General features: G+C 39.2%; 1 protein-coding gene and 1 pseudogene across 2 annotated transcripts in view; both read right to left on the reverse strand.

Moving 5' to 3' along the window:
* Positions 1-1,557: 1,557 nt before the first annotated feature.
* On the reverse strand, positions 1,558-6,645 carry LOC142458661 (BRCA2 and CDKN1A-interacting protein pseudogene; annotated as a pseudogene).
* The window catches only part of TAOK1 (TAO kinase 1), a 105,384-nt gene continuing 94,246 nt past the window's right edge, over positions 6,304-17,441 (reverse strand). For both annotated transcript variants that reach the window (XM_075561277.1, XM_075561278.1), the window contains one exon: positions 6,304-13,047. In XM_075561277.1, the coding sequence (XP_075417392.1) occupies positions 12,586-13,047 (462 nt within the window). In that variant the 3' untranslated portion in view covers positions 6,304-12,585. The remainder of the gene's footprint in view (positions 13,048-17,441) is intronic.

The raw sequence follows: 17,441 nt of genomic DNA on the forward strand, positions 1-17,441 counted from the left end.
TGAGGAGAAAAAGGAGGCCTTTGCCTGAAGCTGGGAAATCTGGAGCCATGAAGGAATTCTCCTCTCTAGGACTGAATGTTAAAGGGAGTCTGCAGGCAGCCTGGAATGCTTGCTAGGTGACCATTTGGATCCATGTTTGGTGGAAGTTATGCAGCAATAGAAGGGTTGATTATGGCCACTGAAACCCACGGACCTGGTTCACTGGGACTAGAGATGAAAGCAGGTTGGCTAGTGTGAAGTTCATGCCCTAGCCCAAGTGGGGTAGGTTTGTTGAGAATCTGTGACAGTCAAAGTCAATGGGCACCCTGGTGAGGCCAAGCAAGGCAGCCCACATTGAGTTGACCAGAACCAGACCAGATGAAGGTAAAGATTTTTCAGCCTGTGAACTGGTGCATATACCTGTTGACTTTATGGATGGAAGGTCTATCCTGACTTGACTTTGCTTATGGATGCTGACTTACGAGGTTGCAACTGGAATGACTTTTCACACCTAAGAACATGCTTGTCTCCTCAGAGCACTGGGTTTCTATGAGGGGGTGATTGTCCAAAAAACTGGAATTTTTTTTCAAAGCTATGTTTTTTTTTCTTTTCACAAAACCACCTTATCACCTTCACAGTCCTCTCCATTACACGGAATCAATTTGTCAAATCTGCAGATCCATTCTTGGAAACCTTTTTTACACTCATCTTAATGTTTGGATGGCTCCCTCATTTTAGTCTTCATCTCTTCTAAGTCACCACATTGCTGTCCTTTCATCATTCACAGAAACAAAAAGAAGTTTCACAGAGCAAGGTCAGGTGAGTACAAGTGTGTGGGGCAAGAGAGGCATGCTGCTTTTTGCCACAAAAACTGACACACTGCGATGGCTGCGTGAACAGGTGCATTTTCACAGTGGCAAAACCAGTCTCCCGCCTGCCACAAATTAGGCCTTTTTTGTCGCACTGTTACACAATCTTTTCAGAACCTCTAAATAGAAAACTTGATTAACAGTCTGACCTAGTGGAACAAACTGCAAATGCACTACACCCCCCCTCAAATAAAAAAAAATCCAAATGAGCATTTTTTCCAATTGTTTTTTTTTTGGGGGTACCCTCGTAAGTGGGCAGTATAGAAAGCAGATAGATACCCAGAATGTGGAGGATAAAGGCATGATGTGGCTAGTTTACAACATTTTTAGGTGGGGAATTTTTGTTTTGATTTATATAAGGTAGCACAAGACTTTACATTTAATGTTGATATATATTTCTTTTTTTAAATCTTTTTATTGGGGAGGGAATGTTTTTTTTTTTAAAGTTTTTATTGAGTTCTTGAAATGACTACCGCATGTTTTCCTTCTGATTGGAAAGGTTTTTAACCCACCATTCATAATGTGACCCAAAGGGAAAATCTAGCAAAACTGCAGGCATTCTGTAAGCACACCACAGTCACCAGGGACAGCAGCCCACTTCTGTAGCGGGCCTGGCACTGAATGGTCTCGGGTTTTCAGTAGTCTGCTGAGTGTTCTGGTCCCTTCACGATGACGAGACCCCACCATCCCTTGGGTCGGCGGGGTCGGGTCACCGGGAGAGGTGCTCTCTCAGTCTGCGCATGATGGTGCCCATCCTGCCGGCCTGAACCAGCATCACAGTGAGCAGTGGCTTCATCGGAACATCCTCGAAAGACCACCTGCCCCACAGGCGGTGTCGCTCTCCTCCAGCACTGAGTAGCTGAACTTGAGGGTGGCCTCCTCAGAGAAAAACTCCTCCTCTGCGTTGGCAAACAGGGGCTCCGCCTGCCTGCCTCTGCTGCTCCTCTGCTTGGCCTGGGCTGGGCCCGCCTTGCTGGTGACAAGGTAGAAGGAGCCCTTGCCCCACGTGCCGTGCGCCTCCGCCAGTTCTTTCTGCAGCTGCTGGTGTCTGGGCAGGGCCACCTGGGGCGGGGCGTTGGTGAAGCGCTCACCCAGGAGACCCACCGGCTGAGCACTGTCCCTGAGCAGTTGGTCCAGCCATTCAACCAGCTCCTACTCGCAGCAGCTCAGAATCCACTCCTGAATCTGCTCAGCACACGGGGTCCCCTTTCTCTCCGTTCAGTGTAAAAGGCTGATGAAACCGAAAACCCCTTCATCCGCGCCCACGTCGTCATCCATTGCTGTCTTCTGACACGCCCTTGCTTAAATCACACTCCGTGCGGCTCTGTTCTATCAGGAGGGCTGTCAGCTCAGCCGCGTTCACCGGGCCCTCAGGAAGAGCTGCGGCAGTAACTTCTTCACGCCTTCATGAGCGTTCGCTGAGATGGAGTCAGCTTCAAATTCAACGGTCACTTCCTCGTCCACGACGGTCATCGCCATCGTTGCTGCCCTCCCCCTCGGCTTCTTCTTCTTCCTATGGAGCAGCGCTGGGGCGCTGGGCAGCTGCGGGAGTCCCTTGTCCAGCGCTCGCCTCTTAGGTGGGGAATCTGTTCATAGGATTATGGTGTAGGTGTTCACTTAACTGCAATTGCTAGGCATGAAATATGTTTTGTTCACTTGTAGATCATTATATTTAAAAGAGGCTGGAACAATTTGAATTGTATACATTTAAGTTTTATCCTGCTAGGTACAGGTATGATTTTTTCTTACTTTTTTGCCTTAAAACGATCAATCAGGTCACAGTCTGATGATGCCTCCTTGTGGGTGTGGCCTAATCATGAGGTCTCTGGAAACTTTTTTCCCTGGAGGTAGGACACACATTCTCTCTGCTTCAACTTCCTGTCGAGGAGACAGACACACTCAGGAGCTGGAGGAGCCACATGCACTGCACCACTGGATCCACGAGACTTCTCAGCCACTGGCCTGTGATCTTCCAGCATTCATTCAGCATCATTGTGAGTGGTTACAAGAGTCTGAAGAGGAATTTGTGGACTAGTATCAGACATCTGGGCTAATATCAGAGCTGTGGGCTTGATCCGGACTGAGCTAAGATGTTTTCTTAATAAGCAATTGCTCTTTGAGATAAAGCTCTCTCCACACACACGAGTGTCCCTGAATTTGTTTCTCTAGTCAACCTGGACTAACAGAGTATCTCTCCAACCTCCTGGATTAGCCTTCTGACAGAAGTGTCACTTAACTATTTTTTTAAACAAGAGGATGTATTAGATGAGTTACTACTCCTTATAGGGTTAGATGTGATGAATTTTAAATTGAGGGAGCAAAGCTCTGACGAGACTACTTTTTAAATTTTATTGGGAGTGCTTACAGATATCATAACAATCCACAGTTCAAACACATCAAGCAGTAGTGTACAATTACTACCACAACCAGTTTCAATATTTTCTTTCTTTTTGAACTCCCTATTAGCTATCGGCTCCCCTTTATTCTCTACTCCCTCATAATTATCCCCCCCAATGACTACCTTTTGAACTTTTATATAAAGTCTAAGAAAAGCATACATTTAAATATCCATGTGGGTGGTAGTTCGATAGGCCACATAGTAACCTGTATCAAACACAATCTAAGCCTACAATTGAATCACCTCATATCCAAAATAAAATGGGCTACCTTAACTATCAAAGCAGACAGAACTTGAGACAATTAAGACTAGAGGACTTGTTTCAAAGGAGGAATTCAGTCTTACTTATATCTTACAACTCAGTTTTGTAAACTCATTTTGTAGCACAAGGCCCGATATTCAGTAATTATATTGTAGATAGCCATGAAATTGAAGTCCTTTTTTGGTCACCATTTATGGGAATAAAATTTACTTTAAAAAAATGACAAGAAAAAAAAAAAGACCAGACACCCTTATGTACTAAAATTACTTTATTACAGTTGATTTTTTAAACATCTCCTTTGTTATGATACAAAGGATACTTACAAACAAAATATTACATATGACCATGTTTTCTCTTTTATGTTTTGACAACTTGGTAACAGCTTTAAATGCACAATCTATACAATTAATACAGGTTATATATGAACTATAAGGTATGGTGAACCAGGAGAATACTGACAATGTACTGTACAAATAAGCCTTACCAGTTAGTGCTGTGGACCATTTCTACCAAAGAGAAAATGCACATCTGTACAGTCACCTTTCTCAGTCGGTGTTGACCACCAGAAAGGGGCTTCCTTCCCAATTGCAACCCTGAATAAGCCTCCACTGTGGGTGCTTGTTTGGTCTGAAAACCGAGAGAACCGTGTATTTAAAAATAGTCATGAGGCGGCAGAGCTTCATACTGTTCACACGATTCTCTCTCACCAGTAAGTCAGTTCTCGTTTTAAAAGACTCCAAGTCCTCTGTCCACTATAAAAACTCTACAGGCTCAAGGGCTCTGGGAGATGAGAAGATGAAGGCTGCCAAAGGAGATAAAATCAAGCCCAAATATCGGTCTTGTCAAATCCCTGCTTTTCCCTTCACCAAAGGGAAGAACTAGAAATGAACAAGTTCATTGATGAACCTCAATGATAGCATCCATTTAGCTGATAACTCTCATTTTATCCGGAACTCTTAACTTGAGGGAATAAGTAAAACAGATTTTGGGTAATATATACCACCTTTAAAAAGAAAACTCTTGATTCCCTTTATCCACCAAAGCTGGTCTAAGGCTATTACAGGTGTGCATTCGTCTCTCAATGGTCTAATCAGAAATGATAAGGTTACAGCTTTTTAAATCTTTTTTTAAAAAATAAAAAAAGCAATTGAGCACTCTTTTTAGGTAAATAGCAGAAATAAAAATAAAAACCAACCCCGACATTTGCATAAAGAATGCAAATGGAGTGATATGGCCTTTAAGGTAGAGGGTTAGTAAAGAAAAAAAGAAGTGACAAAAATCCAGAGAAAATGAATTTTTTTCTCTTAAAAATCTACAATACATGTGCAAAAAAAATCATGCTGTCTGAGGAAAACAAAGGAAAATGAGTACATAAAACTAAAAACATAAATAACGTGTTTGGATGACTGGTAAAAGTAGAAACCAACCTGGGTTACAAAAAGGATTATACATTCAAGATGCTCTTAAACCCAGTGGGATAACTTATGTTAAAAATGTGTTAACAGTTACATTAAAAATCTCAAATTTGTTTTAAACCTTCACAATACAAGCAAAGCTGTTTTAAAATATACACTATACATATTTCTCATAGTCTTTCCAACCTCATTACTGCATGTTAGGCTGTCTTTTTTTAATATACTAAAACAAGGGGGTTCTGAAAGCAAAATTGCTCAGAATAACCCATACATAATTTAAATGTTTGCCTCAAGTTTAAAATGGATTAACATTTTTAGCAGACTTACATAAATAGGATTTAGCAATATAAGTGTTAATTTAAAAAACTCTTAAAAGCATTTACAAATTATCTGATTGGAAGAGTCTGGGGAAGTTATGTGAACTATACTTAAAATGTTACTACATCAGACCGCTGCTTTTGTAATAATTTTTCTGAAAAAAACCAAAGGAAAACAAATTTAGAAAATCAATCTGGTCTAAGCTAGCAGAGAAGGGTCATTATAAAAGGAAACATGAGAACATAATTCTCTCCTCTCCCCCAAAGCCCCCTCTACATGTCCTTCTCTACCGGGGTTTTACTCTAGGAAACCACTTGCAGCTCCTAATTGGCTCATATATCAAGTGTCAAGATCCTGTGGTAAGTAAGATACCTTGTCAGACAAGTTACTGGCCTCAACTGGACTTTTCTTGGAAATGCTTTCCCACTTTGTATCTCTGGTTTGGACTATTTTAGGATGCATGTAATAACTGGAGGAGTACTCTGCATAGGCACAATTCCCACTTAATGTGGAATAAAAGGTTCAACATATAAAATGCCATTGAGAAGGGGTGGTGGTTTCTTTGATGTTATGAAATGCAAGGAAGGACAGCAGCAAATGGGCACCAAAACAGAACGGTCCAGCACTGCACTTCAGGCAGCCAACGTCGTCATGAACAAACTAAGAAAAGGGGAAGAAGGGGCCAGTACCCTCTGGCTTGTTTGGTATGTGCCAATTAGTCACATGGACCAAATCAGTCACATGCCTGCAAATGTCAGGCAGTTAGGTCCTTTTACTCCATGACCATGTGCAATTTATAGTTTTAACAGTAATGTTCATGCCTGGCAGCGTATCTGAGGGCTCAGGAAAAGCGAAACGTGCCACCGAGAGAAACTTGCTCCCATATAGACTGGTCTTTTCTTTCGAGTGGCCCTAATATACCTTGACACTATGCCAAGCCATGCAGAAGCAAAGAGTACACATTTTTCATTAAAATTGGTAGCTCATTTCTAACTTCACTGACTTCAGAGTTGCCATACAAACATTTAACATGAGCACTGAAAGAATATGAGGGTTCCTTGATTTAAAAAAAAAAGCATTCCCTCATCTATGTTCACCCATCTAGTAATACCTTAGGCTACCAGGCCCTTCAGAAAAAGGGAAGTTACGTGGGAGTAAAGATAAAGGAATATATTATCCATTTCTGGAAATAGACAAAAATTCCCAGAAATGGGATCAATGTGCCAGCAATAAGCATAATCACTTCATTTGAAAATTCAGCTAAAGAGCCCAATAAACAGTTCCAGACCATAATGTTATCACCTGTATAATTTACATAAACATTAAAACACTTGCACTTTTACAGACAAAACACACTTCTGTAAACATGGCCACTGGGGAAGGGAGGCTCCCTACCTCATTCATGATCAAGGACATGTAATCATTTTATTAAATAAAATTACGTAGCTTCAAAAGATTTCAAACCTGATCAAAGGCTAAGCTTCATTTCCCCCCGTTTAACAACATTTAAGCATTAATTCTAAAATTGTCACCTAAGATGGTTTCAGGATTTGATGCTAGGACCACAATTGGCAATGACAGCAACTCCTCTCTAGCTGGCACAGACTTAGAAACTTCAGTACAAAAACGAAAATGACAGAAACTAGGTCAATTTGTTAGCTACATATTTACAGATAATTACATCATTTTCACTCATAATTGCAAAAAACCATGAGAGAAAAGGAAACTGTGCAGGTTGAAGTACCCGTACTTTGGGGGGGATCTTGGGCATTAACATACCCTTTCTCATTCATTCAGAGGTCTCATCTTCTCTCCACTGTTTTATGCCCAAGTACCTACAGATGTTCAAATCAGTATATCCAATGGGCATCGTGCTGTTCTCAAAGGAACATCTCAGAGGATTAACCTTTGTTCTCTAAAGATCACTTGTCTATTAAAAACACAAAAAAATGCAACAGCACAATACACTTGCGCGTGCGTGCGCGCGCGCACACACACACACACACACACACACACACACACCACTCTCTCTCAAACTTCAGAGTTTGGGTTGCTGGGAAAGATTCAGCAGTGATATTAACATAATAAATGACTCCCCAGTTTTAATTCTCTGCCTTTATTTTCTTTAAAGAGTATCTTTGGGTGGGTGGGAAGTGCAAGTTTAAGAGATCCACAACAGGCAGATAAGGTGCATTAAAATTTATAGATTTCTTATAATCTTCGGATTACCATGAAGCCAAATGGGTTCTCTCCAACTATATGAGGGAAATTTTTGAAATAAACAAAGAAAGAAAATTTAGTCAACATGACTTTAAAGGGGGTTATCAGAATTCAGTAAAGCATAAATGCAAAATAAGAGTTCTCAGCTTCACTTATTTCCCCTAGACAGTGTGTAATACAACTTACTTCTTTACAAATTAAGTCACTGCCAATGCAGACCTACTGCAGTGATTTCATAAAAGTGCAGACAACATAACCAGACACACAGCAAAGCAGACTTCAATCAGTAGTCCTTGCATACAAGAGGCGAGTTCGCTAGGTGTACAACACATTCTGTGTCTTTTTAGGAACTTAAAGAGTGGGGAATTTCCAGTTCTTGACAACTAAGAGAGAGTGAGTGCATTTTCAAAGGCAATGTTACAGCCTGACCAGGGCTGCTACTGTCTTCAATGGAGGAAGAGGGAGAAGGAGAACATGTCTATCTTCAGTAAGGATCTGTATTTTGGCAAGCAGCGCAAAGATGACAGCCCAAGTTTTGGCTCTGCTCCTTAGAAAAGGCTCTTTTATTTCAGAAATGAGAACCTCTGTCTCCATCATTACAAGAGATTCACACTTTGATATCTTAAATATATTATTTTCTAACTTGTATACCTGATATTTCACATTGTGAGCATGGGACAAAACACAGGACCCTAATGAATTTCCTAGGAAAGGGGTACTGTTTGGATCTAACCTTCTGCTTGAATAGTAGTGGCTCAGAAGGGATGGAAGGTGCGCACAGGTCTTAATTACTATTATCAAGCAAGAAGATGAGAAAGTCCAACACATCAGTACTATACCTTTCTCTTCTACTGACAATTTCCTACTGATTTTACATTTAGGAGAACGATAGATGCTTCAACTTTAATTCCTATCTTGAATGTTTTGGTCCTTAGCAGTGTGTGTGTGTGTATGCATTAGGGTTAATGAAAGAACAAAGGGTCAAAGGATCCACGTCGTCACTGATACAGAAAGGTAATAAAGGCGGTGTAATTTATTGGTTATTTCTGTCACTTTGCAGAGGAATCGCCACAAGTCCTTCACAGTTCCGTGGTTCATTTCTCTCTGCATCCCTTCTCTTTCACAGGAACATTAACTGGCTTCTTCCCCAGCACAATTTTACTACATTGCGACATAGGGTTGCACATTTCACTAACTTTCTATTCACTCACACAAGTGCTCAGAGAGCATTACAGAGGGAAAAGAGTACATCTAATGACCACCTTCTCATCAATTATCAACCCAGAGTACTGATTCTTAAGAAAAACAAGCCCTAGTTGAGGTCTGAATTTTAAAATACATATATGTAATAAAACAAAAAGAACAGAACCTTAAGTGCCCTGATGGAAATGTACAGTGTGAGTTCCATCCACCCATTTATCTATACAGACACTCATATGTATATACATTATATACATACAAATGACAACAGCTATACGCAAAATGTACATGTTTAACAGCTTTTAAAAAAAACCCAGTAGATCATGGTATAATACAATTTATTTCCACTAGTGAATGGCACAACTGGAGAAACGCAAAGGAGGTGTTTCAAGTACAATAAAGTCATTTTCACAGGTGAAAACAAAGAGTATTATTCCAGTGTCCAACATCATGGATTCTGTAAAGATTCTGACTGCCACACAGTTAGCACTTACAGAAGTAAAAAGTTACTAAAGTCTACCTATGGTCTTAAAAAGATACTCATAGAGTTTTCAATTTTTGAAAAAGGACAAGGAAAATAGGTTGAAGGGAGTCTCAAGGGCAATTTCTTTAGTGTAGTGAATTGTGTTTCACATCTAGGAAGCTGAAAATCATGACTACTCTAGAGAGTTTACCTTCTCAAAAAAATTTTGCAATATGCTTACAGTACTAAGCATATTACACTTGTGATTATGGCTTCATATGCAGCATTTGTTTCTAGGCACAAAAATGAGAAAAAGAGTGAAAATATAAACACATTTTCAGTTATTATATATACAGTGAAAATATTTTGAGATACTACATATGGGGAAAGTAGGCCAATTAGGAATCCTGTATTTCAAGATATGAGGTTTTGCCTTTTTATAATGCTACTCCAAAATAGGTGAGACCATGTTATAGGGAACTTTCTACTGCAAAGTTCTGTAAATCAGATGCATTATTTACCATTTCCTGATATTCCGAACATATTTCTCATACATTTATTTCCGTAAATATATAATATAGTGAGTGAACACCAGCAATGGGAAGGAGGTAGTGTTACCCCAATTAAATGTTGACGTTTCCACATTAAGAAAGTGCTTGCCTTTTTCTTAGGAACTCTCAAAACCTTTCAAACATTTATAATTTAACTCTTTGACGATTCCTCAGAAGTTAGATCTTACTCATGCAACACACACACACACACACACACACACACACACCAAATGAATTTGAATCATTTTTGCAAACTCTAAGTATTTTAATTAAGATGAACTTAATGATGTAATCCAGGCATAGTTACGACCTATATGAAAAACTGGATGCCAAACAAATCTGATCCAAAGTCTTACTGCAAAGACATTTGGGGTGACCAATCACACTTTTACAAGTAAACTCAGTAACTCAAATTGATTTAATTGACATCTCTAATTTTAAGTGTACAATTAGACATCCAAATGTAGAATTGAGGAATTGGTTAGAATTTGGTATTTTAAAGAGTTTTGTATGTAAAACAATTGCTATTCCATCCCTTCAGCATTCGAGGGGCCAGATTTAATATAAAAAGGTATACAATTTGATATTTTTGATTATTTTACTATATTCTAAAGTTCACTCATCATTACTCTCCAAATATGATCTCTGTTTTTCTGAAGCATTATATTTGAATGCAATAAAGAGACCAAGAAAACTAGAGCCCTTATTAGACAGGACAAGGACACGCGTAGCTACTTAAGAAGTGGTGATCCGGAGAACGGCTAAGAGGACAGTATGTCACAGAGCCACTTGAGACTCTGCCAAACACGTATGAGCTCTGTGATCTTGATTTTCAAATTATTTACATTAAATACTAATTATTTCTTCATTTATTTTGAAATGAATGCCAGGAATTCCTAAAGGTGATTTCCTGGAGGCTGGACTGACATACCTGGTAAAGACTTTAATTTAGTTGAGGAAATCAAGATTTTAACAGTAACACATTACTGTTTGGGCTACTAGTTAAGGGGAATAGTATTATTGAGAGGAATTAAGAGAATTCTACCTTTAAGCCTTCAGACTACATGAAGAGGAGGACCCAGAGTTAGCAGCACAGGTTCTTCAAGACAGCTGGGGACAGGGCAATAAGTAAGTTACTCTGATCCATCACTGGAAAGGGCATCCCCCCCCACCCCTTCAAGTTATATTCATAGCTCTCCACCCACTTCCAATTAAATTTCCACACTGGCAATGGAACACCAAGAAATAAGACTTTAAGCACTATATCAATCCTTCATTGTATAACAAAATAAAATATGCACCTTCCCTTTTTCTTTTTTTTAAGGGGGGGGTTAGTTAACTTTTGTCAAGAGATTCCCTGGCCATTATTACTTTTCTTTTTTTTAATTTGACAAACTTCATGGTTCTTTTTCAGTAGTACTTTAACATGAAGGCAAGAGACTTCTGGAAGTGGTGCTTCCTATCGTGTGATGTTAACATGATGCCAAGTGGCCGCGAAGTCTCAATGAGCTAGAAGTTTGTAAAGTATTGCAGCAACAAAAAACAAAACAAGCCAAAAGAGGACCTGCACATGCAGCAAAATCGACAGTGGTGATAAGGGTTAGTCAGCAGCTGGCAGTCATCGGCTCAGTAACTCCTTGTTCACTATGGCAACGAAACAGTTAAATAATTGGCTATTCTACTTATAAACAGGAAATCCCGTAAGCCAAAAGGGGACAATCAAATTATGTCTATGTATGTAGTGTGATAAGAATCCCAATACATGGCAGTTTATAAATATGGCATTATTCAAATACTGTATACACTCATGTATAAGCCAAGTTTTTCAGCACATTTTTAATGCAGTTTTTGGGGTAAAATTAGGTGCCTCGGGTGATATTCAGGTCGGCTTATACTCGAGTATGGATGGTACCTCTGGCATTTGATTTGTATTGGCTATAGATCTTTGTTTTATACCAAGTAAAAGTATGTGTTGGGTCTTGGGAGTTCGGTGCTCAGGTAGGATGAGCTATCACAGTATAAGCAAACAAGACCTCAGAATACATAGGCTCCATTTCCTCCCTCTGCTGAGAAATATGCCTAGTATATGAGCTTTAAGAGGCCTCTTTCACTCTTTGGGTCTCCCTGTTTAAAACCTCATAGGCTTTTAATGCAACTTCCACACAACTTGTGATCTCCTTGAACACCTCACCTCTTCATGCTACAAAGAAGCACAAACAAATGGGTAAAATTCACAGACAAACCTATGTTGCATTCAGAGAAAGAACTAAGTTGTTTTGTACCCTCTAAGTCAATGTAATCCTTTAGTGTTCATGGATTTGTTTTCCCTTTCCTTTTTCTCCAAATGAGGCTGAGAAGTCAGACCAACTTAATAAAGAAATTACACTGGTAAGGGAATGCAAATATAGTAACTGGTTTCAGCATATGCTGCCTGCTGTGAGTGGCTCACAAAAATTTGAGATAGGGTGGTTTTAGATCATTCCATAAGCTTCTTAGGATACAGACCCCCAAGAATGATGACTTAAGCACTTTGCTGCATTTTATTTTTGCAGTGTTCAGAGTATACCCCCCTTATTTAGCCAATTTATTTTTACTCATGCATCGCACACGCACGCGCGCACACACACACACACACACACACACACACACACACGTATATAGTATCAACTCCCCTTTTCAAAATTTCCCCAAAAGTTAAAAAACAAAACAAAAACAACCCGGCAGCCAAATACTATGACATCTCAATTAGTAAACACAAAACAAGAACGCTTTACAAAAATGAATAAAATATACCATATGCACTCAGCTTCCACACTGTAGTTACCCCAGTGAGGAGGCTCTGTGACGATGTTTGTAGGCAGTTTCTTTTGGCAGACAGCTCCAGCGGAATTGCCACTCTCAATTATTAAGTTATGTATAAGACATGTGTGACCCATTGGATATTTGTGAAGTGACACTCGTGCTTCTGCTCATGCCCTGCTCCGTCCGTCCTCCAGAAGCTGTCCGCCTTAGAGCTTGGGGACTATTGCGGACTCCGATACTGCTACCTCGAGGGACCCCTTGCATTGGCCCTGAGGGGTGACCCCATGGCTGGGGTCCACCTTGCATTGGATGCCCCCAAGCTTGTGGCGGGCCACCCATAGGATGACCCCAGTGAGATCCTGGGCCCCCAGTAGGATTGTGAGACCAACTAGAAGCTCCTGGGTAGCTGTGGCTGAAGGCCTCAGGGGAGAGATTAGAAAGGACCATGTTACTAAAGCCTAATCTCATGCTTTCAGAGTCAAAAGCTTCAATTTCTCTGGCTTGCCGTTCCAACAGGCTTCGTATTCGTTCGGTGCGTTCATTCTGCAGGGCCAACATCTCTTCTTCAATCTGGAGAGGGAAGCCAAAAGGAAGATGATTTATATTTTAAAATCTATAAATGAAGGAAACAATAATTAGCTTTGAAATGAATCATTAAAAAAGGGTCTACTTTACAAAAGTGTATTTTAAAAATAAAAAGGATGTATTATAGGAATCACATATACATTACATTTCTTTTTTTTATAGACTTTATATTTCTGAAATGTATAAAATCAGGTTTTTAAGAGCAAGGCAATGATTATCAATGGCCACTAATTCCTTAAGGCAAAAAGTTGAGGGAGAACTCTTTTATGGTTGATCAGATGGATAACCAATATCACTTACAATTGTGATTATACATTATATATCTTTGGACATGATGCAAAAGAAAGTACACAGTACGTCCTAAGAAATACTCTTGCAAAATTAAAATATTTTAAAAATTTGAACCTCTATATAACCTGATCTAACTCCAGTTTATAGGAATGTGACAAGGAGGAAAGAGGAATATGCTGAATGACACCAGAGGAGGCACACAAGAACGTGCAAAATTCTATAGGGCAAAGGATACAACTTCTTCCACAAAAAACAAATGAAAAAAAGAAGAGAGGTTTAAAAGACAACCAAATGCAACAACATTTCAATCTTGTCTGCACTCCAATCCAAATAAATAAACTGTAAAGACATTGAGATAACAGAGAAAACAAGGCAGGGATTGAGTATTATAGCTTATTGTTGTTAGATGTCATTGGGCCGAGCTTCACTCAACTCGATGGTAGAGTAGAACTACAGGGTTTTCCTGGACATAATCTTTATGGAAGCAGACCATCTTGTGGAACCATGGGCAGATTTAAACCACTAACCTTTTGTCTAAGCTGAACAATTTACTACTGTGATACCAAAGGTGCCTCAAGTATTAATACTAGTAAATTAGGATAAATTTTGTCAAATATCAAAATTGTGGTTTTGTTGAAGACAAAAATTATTTTTTGTTATTTAAGAGTGAAATGATGCGACACTAGGATTTTCAAAGCTGTAATTGTTACAGAAGCAGACTGTCCTACCTTTTTTCCAAAGACTGGCTAGTGAGTTTGAACCATCAACCCTGGGGTTAGCCAGCCCAATGCTTAACTTGAGCCATCAGAGTTTTTGAATTTCATGCTAAACATACAATGAAAGGGGGAGGGTGAAGGAGGGAGCACTGGGACTGAGTGTGATTACATAACTCATTTTAAAGGTGATTTAACCATGAGGGGAAAAAGAAAAAAAATTGTGGTTATGATTGTTCGACTCTTCTTGATGTGATTTATTGACTGGGTTATATGTTATGTGGATTGTGCGCCAATAAAATGCAAAAAAAAAAGAATGAACTATGAAATGGTATGATTAGAGTTTTTAGTAAAATTTTTTGAAAATAACTAAATTTTCATACCTCTAGATTTCAAATAACTTTAATTTTTGTCCTTTTAAATATTTAATTATAAAAACTCAAACAATTCATTTACTAAAGATTTATTTTAGTCTGAGGGATGTACAATAATGATGGGGATGTTCTCAGCATATAACTAATCTGAATGCTCTGCATATTATTTAAGGTGAATACAAAAATTAACACAGCAATGCTTGTCAATATTTTATATTTATAAACACTGCTTCAATTCTGAATAATCCACTAGGGTATGTCAATCTGCAGTTCTTTAAATCATGGTATTAAAAAAAAATATTAACCTTACTGGGGTGGGGGCCCTTACAAATCTCATAAACAATCCACCATTCAAACTGTATTAAGCACACTTGTACATACGTTGCCATTAACATTTCCAAAACATTTTCTATCTACTTGAGGCCTTGGTATCAGCAATTCTTTTTCCCTCCTCCCACCCTTGTGAATCCTTTATCAATGATATATTATTATTGTTATTTTGCATCTTATACTGCCCCTCCCTTGTCTCCCTTCATCCATATTTGTTATTCGTCTCCCTGTATGTGTGTGAGGGGCTATGTATCCAACCTTGTGATGGGTTTCTTCTTTCTCCCCCTCCACCCACCACTCCCTACCCTCAATATATCACTTCTCAAAATCATGGGATCTATTACTACAAATTAAAATAGATGATTTCACTGGATAATAAATGAGTTACCATAATGAAGACTTTTGAGAGGTTCTTACAATGTATCTCTTTGAAACCAAATGAAATTTTATGTATGTGAAAATTTCCAGCTATACTAGAAAAGGTCCTGTAAAACATGCTCGTGGGAGAAAGACAAGGCTTTCTACTCCCTTCAACAGCTACAGTTTCTGACACTCACAGGAACAGTCATACCCTGTTCCACTATGAGTTGGAACTGGAATGATGGCAGTGTTACTAGTTAATTCTTATTTTCTGTTAAATGGTAAAAGCGTGAGATTGATACTAAATAAAACATTGAGAGAAAATTAGATGTGAGGAGAAACCAAGAAAAAAACAACAAAAAATAGACGAGAAACCAAATAAAACCTATTTAAACTTTGAACATCCTGCCACTTTTCATGCATGTATCAAATTCAAGATTTATAGCTATGCTGTCATCTAGTTGAAATTTACTGTAAATGTAGAACTGACAACAGCCAAATTTAAGAACTTATAATACACCCTATATACTCAAGTATAAGCCAAACCGAATATCCACTGAGACATCTCATTTTAACACAAAAACGGCATAAAAAATGTGCTGAAAGATGGACATTGGGCTTCCACTCAAGCACTTACTCAATGCAAGAACACGTTGTTCTATTAAATTGGTACTCCAGGATGCACACGTTCCCGACACTATTGCTGATGAAAAATGTGTGCATACGCAAATGTGGTGAAGAAAGCTGATGGTGCCCGGCTATCAAAAGATATACCATCTGGGGTCTTAAAAGCTTGAAGGTAAACAAGCGGCCATCTAGCTCAGAAGCAGCAAAGCCCACATGGAAGAAGCACACCAGCCTGTCTGACCATGAGGTGTAGAAGGGACCAGTTATCAGACATCAAAGAACAAAAAATCCTTTCAGTGGGTGCCCACCTTCCTGATATGATTGCTGAAGACACACGTGTGCATAAGCAAATATGGTGAAGAAAGCTGATGGTTCCCGGTTATGGGGTCTTGGAGGCTCGAAGATAAACAAGTGGCCATCTAGTTCAGAAGCAACAAAGCCCACATGGAAGAAACACACCAGCCTGTGTGACCACGAACTGTCAGAGCATCAAGGAACAAAAAATCACATCATTGTAAATGTGTGAGTGCAGAGTGGAGACTCAAAGCCCATTGGCAGCCAACCGGACACCCCCTTCCTGAAGGGTTGTGGGGAGGAGATGAGCCAGTCAGGGTGCAGGGTAGCAATGAAGAAACATATAACTTTCCTCTAGTTCTTAAATACTTCCCCCAACTATCATGACCCCAATTATACCTAACGAATCTGGCTAGACCAGAGGATGTACATTGGTACAAATAGCAAGTGGAAACACAGGGAATCCAGGACAGATGACTCCTCCAGGACCAGTGGTGAGAGTGGCGATGCCTGGAGGGTGGAGGGAACGTGGGATAGAAAGGGGGAACTGATTACAAGAATCTATGTATAGCCTCCTCCCTGGGGGATGGACAGCAAAGAGGGCAGGGGGAGACGTCGGACAGTCTAACACATGGCAAAAATAACAATTTATGAATTATGAAGGGTTCATGAGGTAGGGGGGTGTGGGGAGGGAAGGAGAAAACAAGCAGCTGATATTAAGGGCTCAAGTGGAAAGCAAATGTTTTGAGAATGATGATGGCAACAAATGTACATATGCGCTTGACACAATGGATGTATGTATGGACAGTGATAAGAATTGTTCAAGCCCCCAATAAAATGATATTTAAAAATGTGCTGAAAAACTCGGCTTATACTTGAGTATATACGGTACATGTGAGGCTTACTTTTTGGGTATTCAATGTAACAAAACAATTATTGGTTCATTTGAAGGCTCAAGCAATGTTTAAATAGAATGATTACTCATCTAGAAACAACTGCCACTCACCTATTAGATGACTGTTTCTTATCTGTATAACCAGTAAGCACAAAGAGCAGAAAGTACATCTCTATGACTACCCAAAATTTTAATCGTGAACATGACTTTAGGGGTTGCCAACTGACTTCAGACTGATTGCCTTAGAGTTATGTATTTCTTTTGAAATGTAAACTACCTCTAAAAACTGAATTAACACTTCACATAATTTTTGTTTTTCACACTAAATATTCCTGTGCATTTTCAGTTATAAAGCAATATAAACATTACAAGAAAATATATACAATATGGAACTATTCTATTTTTTTTTAAAAACATCTTATTGGGAGTTCTTACAGCTCTCACAATCCATGCACACATCCATTGTGTATTTTACCTATTATCATATCCACTTTA

This window comes from Tenrec ecaudatus, chromosome 10 (assembly GCF_050624435.1).
Source record: "Tenrec ecaudatus isolate mTenEca1 chromosome 10, mTenEca1.hap1, whole genome shotgun sequence".
Classification (NCBI taxonomy): Eukaryota; Metazoa; Chordata; class Mammalia; order Afrosoricida; family Tenrecidae; genus Tenrec; species Tenrec ecaudatus.